General features: G+C 46.1%; 6 protein-coding genes across 6 annotated transcripts; 4 read left to right on the forward strand and 2 right to left on the reverse strand.

Annotated features, from left to right (window-relative positions):
* Positions 1 to 813: 813 nt before the first annotated feature.
* Positions 814 to 2,386, forward strand: N7520_000283 (uncharacterized protein; the record flags this gene model as incomplete). The annotated part of the gene is made up of 3 exons (XM_057134218.1): positions 814 to 941; positions 999 to 1,904; positions 1,954 to 2,386. The coding sequence occupies 3 exons, from the start codon at positions 814 to 816 to the stop codon at positions 2,384 to 2,386; spliced, it is 1,467 nt and encodes a 488-aa protein (XP_057000154.1).
* A 3,487-nt stretch (positions 2,387 to 5,873) lies between these two features.
* On the reverse strand, positions 5,874 to 8,138 carry N7520_000284 (HET domain-containing protein; the record flags this gene model as incomplete). The annotated part of the gene is made up of 1 exon (XM_057134219.1): positions 5,874 to 8,138. One exon carries the CDS (start codon positions 8,136 to 8,138, stop codon positions 5,874 to 5,876), a length of 2,265 nt encoding a protein of 754 aa, XP_057000155.1.
* A 467-nt stretch (positions 8,139 to 8,605) lies between these two features.
* Positions 8,606 to 9,064, forward strand: N7520_000285 (uncharacterized protein; the record flags this gene model as incomplete). Its single annotated transcript, XM_057134220.1, has 1 exon — positions 8,606 to 9,064. The coding sequence occupies one exon, from the start codon at positions 8,606 to 8,608 to the stop codon at positions 9,062 to 9,064; it is 459 nt and encodes a 152-aa protein (XP_057000156.1).
* A 31-nt stretch (positions 9,065 to 9,095) lies between these two features.
* N7520_000286 (uncharacterized protein) lies at positions 9,096 to 9,653 on the forward strand (the record flags this gene model as incomplete). Its single annotated transcript, XM_057134221.1, has 1 exon — positions 9,096 to 9,653. One exon carries the CDS (start codon positions 9,096 to 9,098, stop codon positions 9,651 to 9,653), a length of 558 nt encoding a protein of 185 aa, XP_057000157.1.
* Positions 9,654 to 10,753: 1,100 nt separating this feature from the next.
* On the forward strand, positions 10,754 to 11,074 carry N7520_000287 (uncharacterized protein; the record flags this gene model as incomplete). The annotated part of the gene is made up of 1 exon (XM_057134222.1): positions 10,754 to 11,074. The coding sequence occupies one exon, from the start codon at positions 10,754 to 10,756 to the stop codon at positions 11,072 to 11,074; it is 321 nt and encodes a 106-aa protein (XP_057000158.1).
* A 1,386-nt stretch (positions 11,075 to 12,460) lies between these two features.
* N7520_000288 (MFS sugar transporter-like protein) lies at positions 12,461 to 14,266 on the reverse strand (the record flags this gene model as incomplete). The annotated part of the gene is made up of 6 exons (XM_057134223.1): positions 12,461 to 12,731; positions 12,786 to 13,188; positions 13,247 to 13,621; positions 13,686 to 14,041; positions 14,099 to 14,169; positions 14,216 to 14,266. 6 exons carry the CDS (start codon positions 14,264 to 14,266, stop codon positions 12,461 to 12,463), a joined length of 1,527 nt encoding a protein of 508 aa, XP_057000159.1.
* Between the last annotated feature and the right edge of the window lie 303 nt (positions 14,267 to 14,569).

Consider the following 14,569-nt stretch of genomic DNA (forward strand, 5'->3'; position numbering starts at 1 on the left):
ATATCATCAATCCTAAATCTGAATGGATCAGGTTGTGTCTGTGATTTGTATTAAGAAAGCTATCAACCGAGCCTCTTCGAAGATTGTGAATCACTCAGGCTAATATACCTCTACCTATTTGATAAGAATATTAGGCTTATAAACTCCTACTCCAATACAGACTCAAGGGTCACATGGCTGGAAAGATTCTCTTTTGAAGAATGACTGCGCTATTATAGTATACGCGTCTTAATGAAGGATCCCTGAAGGCAATAGTGGAGCGTTGGTGCACAGATAGAATACACAATTTTAAGATCGTAATTCTTGACAAGACTACGATAACGAGGCAGGATTGAGCTATATATGATCTAAGAGACATTATACTACTCAACTATAATTGACCTTTAAAAACAGCAAAAAAGAGGTAGAGCCGGAGTGTGTTCAAACAGAAGTTTGGAATTTGACTTTCGGATAAACCGAGATTTGTAAAATCTAGAGTAAATAAGCGAGAAACTCGAGGCCAAGAGCCAAGAAGAATAGTACGAAAGAAACCCGGGGAGAAAATATTAAGGGAAAATGGAATCGGAAACGTCGTTGAGAGCTTTTAGCGGGGATTGCGCCATACCTGCCGTTTGTGGTGACAGAATATTGCATATTGGCTTTAGCCTGAGATAGCCTCAGTAGTACGCAAGCTATGGTAGCCGAGATATTCTTTGGTATTTTTTCCCTTCTTCCTATAAGAATGTCCCATCCGCAAAGATTCTATAGAGTAGGCATTAATTTATATCATCCTTGAATCTCCGATTCTTACTCATGACCCATCTCGATCACAATATGTCCAAAAAGGATATCACAGATGAAAAGAACATAACGACTCTCGAGGTATCTGGCTCACCAACCAGCGATACTGATCATGGTATTATCAAAGATTGGGATGAAGAGGAAGTCTCTGTCCGCCGCAAGTAGGTGGTTTGCCCCCAATTTATATCATGTCGTTACTAAACTTCGCTTTACAATAGAATCGACTTTACCCTCATCCCTATCATCGCTCTTGCATTCTTCGCTCTCCAAATGGACCGCGGCAACATTAGCGCTGTTCTGACATCTTCTATCACCACGGACCTCAAGATCACAACAAACCAAATTAATATTGGCACCCAGCTGCTGTCCGCTGGTATAGTAGTCTCGGAGATCCCATCGAATATTATTATGCAGCGCATTGGGCCACGCGTTTGGTTGAGCGGTCAATTGTTTGCCTGGGGACTCATCGCGACCTTCCAGGCATTTGTCCAGTCATATCCCGCGTACTTGGTCACTCGGTTCTTGCTGGGACTCTGTGAAGGTGGCTTTATCCCTGGTGCGCTGTACTACTTGTCTACTTGGTATAAGAGGGATGAGAGTAGTATGCGGATTAGTTTGATATTCTACGGGCAGATGTTCGCATCCGCGACCTCTAGTTTGATCTCAGCGGGTCTGCTCAAGCTAGATGGTGTCCATGGAATGGAGGGATGGAGATGGATTTTTCTTGTAGAGGGTCTGATCACACTTTTCATTGGAATTGTTTTCACGCTCCTCGTTTCCCCCTCGGCCGGTGATGGTCGCCCCCTAATTGCCATGGGACGGTGGAGCTACTTCACCGAGCGCGAGTCGCACATTATCCGCAACCGTGTTCTTCTTGATGATCCACGCAAGGCAAAGGGCCATATCCAGATTACCAAGTCGGATATTTTGAAGACCATAAAGCAACCGAGAATTCTCCAGCATGCGCTTCTAACTCTGGTGGCCATGTCTGGCGTTCAAGGCTTGGGTCAGTATACGCCCAGCCTGATCAAGTCTCTCGGATTTGATGCTATAAAGGCCAATGCCTTGACGTCAGTTCCAGTGTACTGTGGTATCGTCTGGTTGACAATATTGTCGTTCGCAGCGTATGTGCCTCTCCTTGAACAAATTTCGCATAATACTGATACTATATAGAGACAAGACCAGCCACCGCGGGCCCTCTGTGCTCTTGTCTGTAACCTGGAACGTTATCTCTTACGTCTGTCTACGCACCCGCAATGCCCATGCGTCAAAATGGCACCGGTACGGAGTCATTGCCGTAGCCAACGTATCAGCTGCTAGCGTTCACATCCTCAACATCGGCTGGCTCTCAGTCTACTGCCGCACGCCCCAAGAGCGTAGTGTTGCCATGGCTTTGATTGTGATGGCCGCTAACTGCGCTGGTATCTCCGGTTCGCAGATCTTCCGCACATCCGATGCGCCCAAGTACCTGCACGGCCTGACTGCGATCTGTTCTTTGGCTGGTGCTTCATGGGTTCTGGCACTGGTCCTCTGTGCTCAGTACTACATTCACCGACAAAGGGCGGTGGCTTCAGATGCAGATCTGGAAAGAAAGGTCCCTACTTGAGCTCTATGCTGTTATTGCATATATATACTATTCATAAGGCATGAGCGACATTAGCGGTATTGAAACTCCGCGGTCTCGGAGAAAAGTTTTGTAGATAGATCACGGATCACCTGAATATTATTCACCTAAAAGTTCAACCCGTGCATGATAAGGCGCCTCTGCAAATTTTAGGGAGAACAGACTTTAAGCACTTGAGGGGTATCCCTATAGAAATTCTTTTTTTTTTCTCTCTTTCACCAACGCTTAGTCTTTACTATAAATGCAAAATGCGTACATAGCATAATTCCACCGGACGCATCCATCGAATATGGCCTCACCTACTCGGTAGTGAGTACATGCTTTGCTAACCTCGGGAAGAACGCCGGTTGACTGTGCCAAAAAAAAGCCTCGCCATTTGCCTTTCGAGATCCGATAAAGAGATGGAATTTCGGACCTGTCCACGACCATTTGGCCTTGCCTCAGCTGACCGGGTATTTCACCATCGGGTCACGTAGTAGCGGCAATTATTTCAAGGAGTTAAGTGCTGTCCTCATCTTTTCGCTTTGGTGCCTGCAGCGATCCCATGGGCAGTCCTTGGCTTGGTTTGCCCAAACGCCGGGCGGTACACCGGTTCATTTAATTACGGGGTCAGGATGTTGAGGCTACTCATCACTGAATATGTATTAGCATCATCAAAAAGCTTTCCTTCTCATAAGCATGCATGACTTACTTTCTGGGGTTCTTTGCGGTCTGTGGCTTATGCTTGTGAAAGGTAGGAGAGGGGAGGGGGGAATGGCGTGAGGGGTGCGAGGTTTCAAATAGGGATTGAGACCCTGAGAATCTTAGCAAGAAAAGCAACGTCCATATTTTAAACACTGGGGATAACACCTACTCCCGCTGGTGGTAGTAATGAGAAAAGGTAATCAAAGTCAAACCGACAGCTCAATCATAACCTCTCCTCCGAGTTTTAGACGCATTGACTCGCGCATATCTGCCTTGCTTGTAACTACTCCTGCTAAATAATAGTAAGCTAGGTACCCTGGCTTTCTAGCAGTAATAGTCTGAGCCTATGCGGTGGCGGGGTAGTCGTGGACGAGGACGGGTTTGTTATGTGTTTGGCGCAGAATATGATTAATATTAGTTGAGCGCTAGGAATGCTAGTTTGGATGGCTGACGGTAAGCGGATCTATAGCTAAAGGATAGTCGTACGGTGAGTAGGATGCTAAGTAGAGATGGCTGGCGAGATTAGCGGTAGCGGATATAATGGCATAGGAGATAGACAGAATATAGTAGTAGAAGCGAAACTATAGAAGGAGCTTTAGTAGAATGGGCCAGTAAAGGTCTTGAATCAGAAAATTTTGCTACACTATTAAGCATTAGAAAGCTTCCCGGCATCCACCTCTCGATCCTGCTGGTCCATCTCATACCAGTCATCGCCATTGGGCTTCAGACTAACTGTATAATTCCCAATTTTTATCTCCTCCTCCGCGTCAGAAGGCACGCTGCCGAGTACTAGAGCTGTATTGTCTTCTTATTCCAAGTCTTCTATGCTTATGTTAGCCTATTGTCAATCAGGATGTAGCTATCAGTGGAATACTCACCGCAGCAGCAATTTTTGCTTCTCCGTAGCCATCGTGAGACAGGAAAGGTTGATTATGGCAAAGAGAGAGGGGAAAGAACCAGAAGGGAAATTCCGGTGAAGGTGGTGGTTGCGTGAGAAGGAAAGTAAGTGTCCAGAAGGGAGAATAATTTCAAAATTATACCGAACCCCCTACTCAGTCTCCTACTGGTCTTCTACTCAGTCTCCTACTCAATCTCCTGCCCAGTCTCCTACTTAATCTCCTACTTAGTCCCCTACTCGGTATCCTATCCAGTATTTTACCTTCTTTCGTACCGGATAAGTCAAATAGTCAAAGGGCTCTCAAAATCCATACATAGCGGAATAGAAAAGAAAGAGAGCAAGAGTGAAGTATAAGAAGGTGAAAAAAGGAAAATCTGGTGGGGTTTCGGACGTACGTCCAAAAAATACGGTTGGTTCACGATTATAGTCTATCAGTGGAAGGGGCTAGGCAGGAAAAAAGTTCACCAAGCTAAAAAATAAGAACAATGAAGAATTAACATAACGTTGTCCTCGCCATTGTGCCTGGAACATCCGGGAAGTGACCTGTCATGGTTGTGTCAGCCCCGAGGCTGCATATTGAAATCCTTCCATACCCTCAGGAGACTTCAACAGCTTATCCTTGCCAATGGTTGAAATTCCTTAGTTATTGACTCTGCTTCTGGGGCAGTACTCCAATCACTTATCAGATCGAATTAATATTCTTCTGGATCAACCATTATACCAGGGGCTCGATCTGAGAACTTTCATTTCTTGTCATGATTGCCATATCTTATCGCTAGCGAAGGAGAATGAGGAGACGAAGCAAAATAGGAATATACTCAGCGCGTGTGGCGGAAGTCATAATGTCCCAGAGGCAATATCATAGACCTGGTCATGGAGGATTACGGGCATAAAAGTAGGTGGGGTTAGTAGTGACAGCAACAGCAGCAACAACATAACTACAAGGGAAAGGTCAACACAGGAGGGGAAGGCCAAGTCCACGCTATGGCACGTTTAGGATATGCAGGTGCAAAATAGTAAATTAGTTTGGGGCATTTAGGTGAGTAGGCTGAACTAGCGGACGGGCAGGGCGGCAATGGCAATTTCCCGAACAAATCAAGATAAAGAACAAAAAAGACGATATTAATTTTTAAAAGAACAAAAACATACAACAGTCAGGATTCGCATGTGGTCACCCACCATACTACTAACTAACCGGCGTGTGGCTCAAGTACGGCTGAGCGGACGGGAAGCCCTGTTCTCCACACCCTATGGTCGTATGTAACAGGTGAACAAGAAAGACAAATTATAGAAAGCAGAAAGTAGGGGAGAGAAGGTTATAAATAGGGGGAGAAGCTGGGTGACCATCGCTTGCCCTGACTTACTGTCTCCTGCGCCCAGATATAGCGTATTGGCTCACATCAATCTGGCTGAAACTGTGGTCCTTTGGCACTTTCATTTACCATCGAATTTCACCCCAGGATTGACCAAGTCAACGATGGGGTTAATCTCAATGTCGTTTTGATTAAGACATTGCTGACCTTTCAAGATCAAGTGGCTCTTCACCACCTGGAATAAACAAATACGCCTTACACCTATCTGGATCTCTTACGCCTCCCATGGCAGAACGTAACTTGCAAAACAGAGTTCTTCATTTCTGCCTTGATAAACTCGGAATATACTGCAGGCAAAACGAAAGGATAATATGACATTAGTTGTTACCAGATTGAGAAAGTGCCAATCGTTACAATCTCGACCATAACAACAATTCAGCCTTTTAAAATGAAGTGACTAATCGTGAAAAGCTTCTCCATGCTGCATTTTCCAATAGTCTTTAAGTAAAGAAGGGAACAATACAAAAAGAAGAAATAGAAGAAGAAAAGGAAAAGGATTAAAAAAAAAACGCATTTACAATAAAGTAAACTCGGTAGGAGTAATATTTGACTCTCTCGCTATCTTGACCAGCTTCCCAAACATAGCATGTGGCACAATACATGGTCCAACAATAGATGCGCGGAGTGAGGCGTTAGATGCCTCACTGTCCAGAGTCTCTGATTCAATCGGACGAATAACAAAGGGATGTTTGGCGCCCAGAAATACAGCAATATAGTCCCTTGGTCTAGCATTTATAGATGCAAGGCATACTTCTCCTTTCGCAGTTCTACCGCATTTTGCCTTATGCTTCTGCGGATCGAAAGGTTCAGAGAACATTGCAAACTCACCTCTTTGCCTGGCCTGATTTATGGGGCCGTCTTCATCGTCATCAAACTCGGCCAGTGTGCATAAAACATTGTGTACTGTGGCCGAGAAGTCGTCCAGCTGTTGGATGGCATCGAAGACGTAGCCCTGCACGCGCAGAATCCCTTTCTCGTCAAATGACTGTGGTTGTGTCTCGGTTCTAAAGCCGCCTGCTGCAACTTTCATCGAGATGAAATCCCAGTGCGCCGTGAATCGAATCTCTGAGATTGATACGCGCCAGTCTGGGACCCAGGATGGAAGATCTCGATTTGAGGCGGAGTTGCGGTGAGTTAGGAGGATGGATAGGATATCCAAATTTCGATCACGGTTGATGAAAAACTTGACGACGTCTTGATAGACCTCGGAGACCGACTTGTGGTAGTCTACTGGGAATGCAGGCGCTCGCGTGTCCGGTGCGGGTATCGCATTGCCTGCAGTCATCGGGACCCGAGCAAGGCCAAGCACAGAGTATACTTTGTCTTTCGCGTCACTTGCTTCATATTCTCTGCCTGTCATCAACAGATCAAGCAGTCCACCGGTATGGTTGTACCAGACACTTCGGATGCAGCCAATAAATTTGGCGACCGGCTGACCGTATATCCAATCTCTGCTCAGGCAGGCAATTGCTTCGCTTTGATCATTGTGGAATTCAGTTAGATCGCTGACGTCCTCTTCTATCATCTTGCTGTAGATACGCCGGACTCGTGCTGCTGAGCGTTTCATGCAGTACCAGGGCACTGTATCCCTTCCACAAACTACAACAATCTCCTTTGCAGCCATAACCTCCTGTCGAATCCAGCTTCTGCGGAACCAAGGGCTCTCGAATATTCTGCATTGTGCTTTGTAGATACGCTTCAATTGTTTGTAACAGATGTCATCATGACTGCGCAAGGTGATCTCTTCTCGTTGCCCCTTTTCGTCGAGATATTTCATGCTCGTGATCGCTAGGCGCGAATCTTCAAACTCTTCGCCCAACCACACGATCACTCTGGAAGCCTGGTTGTAAATATGATTCATCAGAATCACCTGCTCGCTGCGTTCAGCCCTGTCATACTGGTTGATACATATGGTATCGATCCACAAGGTACGACTGTCTGTCTCGTGCCGAAGGTGCTGCAAAGCGGTAAAAGCACTTTTGGAAACCAGCAGCACCTTTCCATCGAGCTCAATAGGGTAGGTTGGAGTTGGATCGCCCCAGGTGTATGATAGTGCCTCATATTCCAGCTGTGTATCCCCACATATGGACTGTGGGCTGCAAACAGTCAAGACAGTCACCTTGCAGATTATAGGATCTCCATAATGGCCTGGAAGAAGGTATACAAGTCGCTTTTGGTTATTTTCGAGCTTTTTGTAGGGAGTGGGCTGAGAGCCATTGAATGGCTCTTTTGGATGGCGCACGCAGGATGTGCTAAGCGCAGGCACTGGAGAGTGGTCTGCATTTTGCAAAGTCTTAAGCCAGCAGTCGATGGAACAATGTTTGTATCTTGCAGGGTCTAGGTCATGCAAAGCTGAGATCACCGAGACCGAATGTACATCATTGTCTGCTTCAAGAGCATTGATCTCTTCCATCAACCCATCTCCAAAACTTTCACGGGGCAAAAGTGAGAGCGTCCTGTACCGCTCCTGCTTTCCAGTCTTACTAATTTCCTCAGAATTGACTGCTGCTAATACTCCAGTACTAGTCATCTGCTGTAACATGTTGATTTCAGGTCCTCGGTTCCCGTAGTCAACGTCGAGCCGGCCTGTTGCGTCTACAGGGACGATCTCGGAACTGAAGTACCCGTGTCGCAAGGATGCCATCAGATATTGCCTGCGAATGTCATTTTCTCTTTCCGAATGGTTAAGATTTGCATCTCGACCGTGGAAAGACCCTACCGACCCCGGCATATTCTGCATCAAATCGTCTACCAGCCTATTAAGAGTCGCATCATCCATCTCAGTGGTGGACTGGCCGGGGGAAAAGCTGATTTAAAATTGTCAACACTCAAGTCCGATTATCAGTTTCATACAGATAATGACCCACACAAGCGGGTTCGGTCCATCCATTGGGTCGCTGGGACGCTTGGACTGAATGCAGCCCTTGGTGAAAAACTGGCAAAGCAAGGCTATTTAGTACCCAATTCTTTGCTATATCCCCATTAATTTCCAGTTGTTCGAGGCATATAGAGTTCTTTTCTTGTTCTCGCTCATCCTGATATTCAAGGATGACGCCACGTGACGCAGCACGTGCAATCTGTTCAATTTTTCTCTAGGCGCATTGGCCTCTAATGGACTTGGCATGATTGCTTTTTGCCGGTTTACAATTCTTCTCGGATTTGCCCCGCCCGGTGGACCCCGTTTCATGTAATCTCCCACTGTAAATATGAGGTTCTTTTCATAACAGGAGCCAGAGTTTCAAAACTATGGCCAATGGGCCATGTCAGGGGCTCGGCAAGGATGCCGTCACCGTGGGATGGATCTGTGCTCTTCCAATCGAGCTGACCACGTCCGAGGGGATGCTTGATGATGTTTACCCGGCGCTTGAACAGGTGCAAGGTGATGAGAATATCTATACACTAGGTCGTATTGGGCAACACAACATCGTCATCGCTTGGCTCTCCGCTGGCAGTACAGGAATTGCGCCTGCTGCGAAAGTCGCAAAAGACATGCTTCGTAGCTTTCCTCAAATCCGATTCAGGCTGATGGTCGGTATCGGAGGTGGGGCTCCCAGCGTGAACCCAGACATTAGACTTGGCGATATTGTTGATGGTGTCCCAGATAGAGAACTTGGCGAGGAGTCACGAACATTTGCTGCGAGACAAGCTACTCACACGACGCGCAGGTGGCGTGGTGAAATTCGATCGCGGAAAGACCGTGCATAGTGGGAATATTGAACATACAGGGGTGCTCAATATGCCCCCTGCTCAGGTCAGGAACGGTGTGAACAAATTGCGTGCAAAACATGAAGCGCAAAAAAGTCTGGTTGCCCGATATGGATCGGAGATGATTCAAAAGAGTTTGCAGTCGGACGAAGGAAACCCGCAGTTCGAAGATCTGTATTGCTACCAAGGAGCGCAGTATGATCAGCTCTACGACGCATCCTATGAGCACGAAGAATCTAGAAAACAGTTTACCCATTTAATGAACGACTTGGTCAGTATCTCCATGGCCATCTGTGTCACCGTCGTTGAAAGCATCGTGATCACCTGGTGTGGCTCCCTTGCGTTATCCGTGGTCATTTTTGTTGCAATTTCCCTGTCTGTCCTCAAGATCTATGCAAAAAGACAACAGGGGGTCCGGAGCATTGAGTTTCAGGATGCAAAGCAGCCTTGTCGAGGTTGCCATCAGTCGCGTTTGATTCCAAGACAGCCCCGAGCGACGACAGATCCAGTCATCCATTACGGAACCATCGGCTCTGCAGATCAGGTTATGAGGCACGGCATCACGCGTGATGCCATGAGGGAAAAATAACAAATTCTATGCTTTGAGATGGAAGCAGCAGGTCTCATGAACGACTTTCCTTGCCTGGTCATTCGAGGCATCTGCGATTATTCTGATACCCATAAACACAAACTTTGGCAGCGCTATGCGGCAGCAAAGGCTGCTGCATATGCCGAGGAGCTTCTTGGGGTCATTCCTCCAGCCGAGGTTACGAAAATGAAGGCTGCGGTCGAGATTTTCGACACATGTAAGTCCATGTTTCCGCTTTCGAATGTTAGAATAATCTTACAATAATTGCAAAGTACGAAATGAGATCGCTGGAATGAATGCCAAGCTTAGCTCTTTGCTATTTGGTAAGATTTATGACACCTGCTATTCGATAATCAATATAAATCAAGTGCTTATCTAAGACTGTGACAGGACACGAGCTAAAGAGGCGCCGTGATATTTTTCATGGCTTTCTTCCTCTACACATGAGGCCGAACAAGCGGGCGTGCTCAACAAACACCAATCCGGCACTTACCAAGGTTTTTTGGCTTCAAGACGTTCCTGGGCTGGATCAATGAAGAAAGTCCAACCCTGTTTTGCCCCGGGATTCCAGGTGCCGGGAAGACTGTTCTATCCTCCGTAGTAATCGATTATCTACAGCGTGAGCAAGGTGAAGGATCACATATCGCCTATCTCTACTGCACGTATGGGAAGCGAAAAGAACAAACAGCTTACAATCTTCTGAGAATTCTATTGAGGCAGTTTTCGGAGCAATCGACTCCAATCCCTAAATCTGTCGATATTCTATATGCGTTTCACACTAGCAGACAATCCACGCCTACTTATGACGAGATATCTGCCACACTGCTAACGGTTTGCCGCGGGCTGAACAAGTCCTTTCTTGTGGTCGATGCGCTGGATCAATGCTCCGACGAGACCTCGCAGGACTTGCTCAAAGAAGTTCAAATCTTACAAGTGCGGACCAAACTGAGCTTTTCGAGTTCTGAAGTGTGCATAGGTTTCTCCTCGCGACTCTCCATTTAGATTCACTGAATGACAAGAAACCAAAGAATGAGTTTCGAGATGCCTTGAAGAATCTTCCGAGGGGATCACATGCCCTACACATGGCATATGATAGTGCCATGGAGAGAATAAATCAACAAAGAAACAATGATCGCCGCTGGGCTCACCGCGTTCTCTCGTGGGTTGTACAAGCAGTGCGACCTTTGCGGCCAGAGAAGCTCCTACACGCCCTCGCCGTTATAGAGGGCAACAACCAACTCGAGAGCGACAATATCCCGGTTTTAGGCGAGGTCATTTCTCTATGTGCGGGTCTTGTTTTGGTATACCAAGACAGCAATACCATCCAGCTGGTCCATTTCACAACTTACGAATACTTCAGTGGCTATGACATCAACTGGAGACAGGCGGCGCGAGATCTTGTAGCTACCGTGATCCAGTAGAAACTTTGTGGAGATCTGGGATACTGGGCCATGACGTGCAAGGCTGTGTTCCCCGTAGTAGCATTCTACCTGGCCGAGATTCCTGGAAGTTTCTTGGAAATGAGTTCTCAATTGGAGATGAACAAAAACAAATCAAAACAAAAACATACAACAGTTAGGATTCGCATGTGGTCACCCACCATACTACTAACTAACCGGCGTGTGGCTTAAGTACGGCTGAGCGGACGGGAAGCCCTGTTCTCCACACCCTATGGTCGTATGTGGATGAAATTGCCTTGATATGGATTATACATTGCAATTACATAGAATTACGAGAGTGAGAAGGGCGAAGAGCAAAGGCCTATACGGGGATGACCGTCAAAGAAGACAGAAGAATGGTGAAGGAAAGAGATAAAGGAGCTACTGGGAAACCTTAGGGCTGCGGATGAACAACGGTGAGTCATCACAGGTCAAATCAGCGGTGCACAATATGTAGGTGAGTTTGAATAGGACAAGCCACATTATTTTGTCCAATCACGACTTGCCCGCAGGAGAATGAGATTGAGAGCGGGGGTCAAGGTTTTGTACAATATCGCGAAGAGCATCGCCTGGAGTCACTTCAATTTTAAGTTTGGCTGACTGTTCTCAGGGCTCATATTCTACTCCCTCAGGTGTTGATCTTGCACAGGCGGTTAAGAATGTCAACAGTGCGATGCTGGAAGTGATCAAGTCCGACAGATTTCTTCGGGATTTCCAGAACGGTTGGAAGGGACCGCGGCCAATTTATCAAGGCACCTACAAGGAAGCGTATCTTGTACAGGCCTGGTCCACTGGCGCGAACTATTCGACATTGGATGTAAACCAGGCTCTATACCTTCCAGTGGAGTTGTGGTTTCGTTCGCTCGTGAGTGAACCATTTCCTACTTTATACGTTGCAAGCCTGATACTGATCATTCTAGTTGGATTTTATGGACCTGGAGATAGACTGGAAGATGAATCGTGGTCATACCCTATAGTCTAAAAGGTTGGTGCTACCACTGGATGAGTACTGACTCTCTGAGCAAGCCGATATGATGACTAATGTGTGTTGATACTGACTCTTTCCAGATCGTCTCTGTCGTCTCCCATCGCTAGCGGTCAGCAGGTCTGGATCACTCTCGTGTATTGGAGCTCTAGGTAAGGTAAGTATCAAGCCCGATCTTATATACTAGGGAGGACCTCGGTCATGATTGGCATTCAATGAATGGATTCTGGACCAACATTTTATGTATTATAATCATCCAGGGATTGGCAGGTGGTATTGAGCAGACTTGCACATTCAAACATCTCGATTCACTTATATTCGCGAAGTACGAATATTCAAATGACCTGTATTCACATTCCATTATATCTTTCGAAGCTTTATTGCTAATATCTTTCCTTTTTCGGCAACTCAGTCTGGGCCTCAACTACCTCTTGCCCGATAATGACTTCACCGGCGTTTTTCTCAAGAGTGGCCAAGTCATTATGCTTGGTAGGATCAAACAGACTATCAATCTCTTCAAGCGTTTTGCCCTTAGTTTCTACCCAGAAGAAAATTACAAAGAGTAGCTCCAATACATCCCAAACACCATTAATCATATAAATCTTCCATCCGATCCTTTCGAGCCCGATGGGAAAAGCAAATGTGGCTAACAGCCTAATTATAGAGTTAGAAAATCTTAAGTCAAGCGAGAGAGGATTGCTAACTCACCCAAATGCAGAAGACAAAGTTGTATACAAACCCATGCCATTAGCCCGGATTGAAAAATGCAGCACCTCAGGAGGGTACATGACTGACAATGGAGTCCAACCAAAACTGTAACTTCCCTGGAAAAGGAAGATAGATGCTACGGTTGCGTAAATACCGGGCATATTAGTAGAAGTGCCATATAGCTTCGTCAATGCACCAAGGATAAAAATGAAAATGGTAAGAAGCGCAGTGCTGCTTATTGCCAGGAATCGTCGACCCAGACGGTCAGCGAAGGTTGATCCAACGAGGCTGACAACTAGACAAAAGCAATTCAGGATGATGTTGATCTCCAATTGAGTCGTAGTGTCGGTTACTCCAGCGTTGTCTAGCATGTCACCGAGATAGTATGAAATAATGTTGTTCCCTAATTTTGTCAGCAATGCCGATCTGAAAGTGTCAAGTCTGAGCTGAGGACTATTTACCGGATATCATTGAAAAGACAGCAACCGACATAGCAAGCATCATTCGCTTTCGATTCGAAGGTGTTCTCATGGTATCCAACAAAGTCAACTTTTCACCTTGGTTCTGCTCGAATTGTATCGTCGCTTTAATTTCATCAAACTGCTCTAAAACCATGGGATCGTTGATATCTCCATTGGAATGTGTCGCCGCCAATGCCTTGATACTTTCCTCGTTGCGACCTTTGAAAACAAGCCATCGTGGGGACTCTGGGACAAATGGTAAAATGACGATACAAATGATAGTGAATAGGCCTTGCAGAATGGATGGTATCCTCCAAGCCCAGGTTGAATCTATCGTAGCAGTCCCGTAGGTTACCCCAGCAGCAATCAGGGCCCCTAGAGATATTAGAGTTAGGCGACGAAGAGACTGGGGCTGGAGGATGGTTCATTTACTACTCACCAACATACCAGATATCATAGAAAAGCCCAAGGGTAAATGCGCGCCACTTAGCAGGCACTGTCTCAGATAGATAGGTTGGAGAGGCCGTGGAGGAAATTCCAACGCCAAACCCAATGATAAAACGTCCAGCGAGAAACATTCCAATATTCTGTGCAGCAGACTGGATGGCAATGCCTACCAGAGTGATGCAAGACGCGTAGAATAGGGTCAAACGTCGACCAAAACAATCACACATAAGGCCATTGAAGAAACCGGCCACAGCCCCGCCAATACCAACAGCTGACGTATTCAATGCTGTGGTCACCGAGTTCAGGCTAAAATATTCTGTGTAGGAGGGTAATATATTGAGTCCATTCCTGAGAGTCATTATTATCAATGTTCCGGAAAAACAGGATGAATACCTAACGGCCTACATCATGGAGCCATCATAGCCATATGTCTTTCGGTTGATTAGCCCTTGGACCGGCCCTTTGAAGTACGAGAACTAAACATGGAATTTGAAAACATACTGCTGATTGAACCATGCATACCAGTATAAGCAGCAGGGTTATAAATTCAGACGATCGAAATATGCCTGGCATTTGAGAATTTGAAGAACAAGATCGACACATCAGTGCTCGGTTGAATTTGGGGTTTAAATGGTTCTTAATCTGACATATACTTCGCCCCAACTCAAGCTCTCAGATGATAAGATTGCTTTTCAGAAAAACCATATCTCGAGGGAGATACCCACCCCAACTATGGATGATATGGGGTATAGACTATTGACGATGCGGAGTCGGCATGGCCGACTAAAAACGTTATCTTGACAATCAACAAGATAAGACAACTTTACTACCAATGGGATTGTGAAGCACGAAAGATAAGTCTACGTTTTATCCGCG

Source organism: Penicillium odoratum (genome assembly GCF_028828045.1).
Source record: "Penicillium odoratum strain IBT 22623 chromosome Unknown utg000001l_segment0_segment0, whole genome shotgun sequence".
Lineage (NCBI taxonomy): Eukaryota > Fungi > Ascomycota > Eurotiomycetes > Eurotiales > Aspergillaceae > Penicillium > Penicillium odoratum.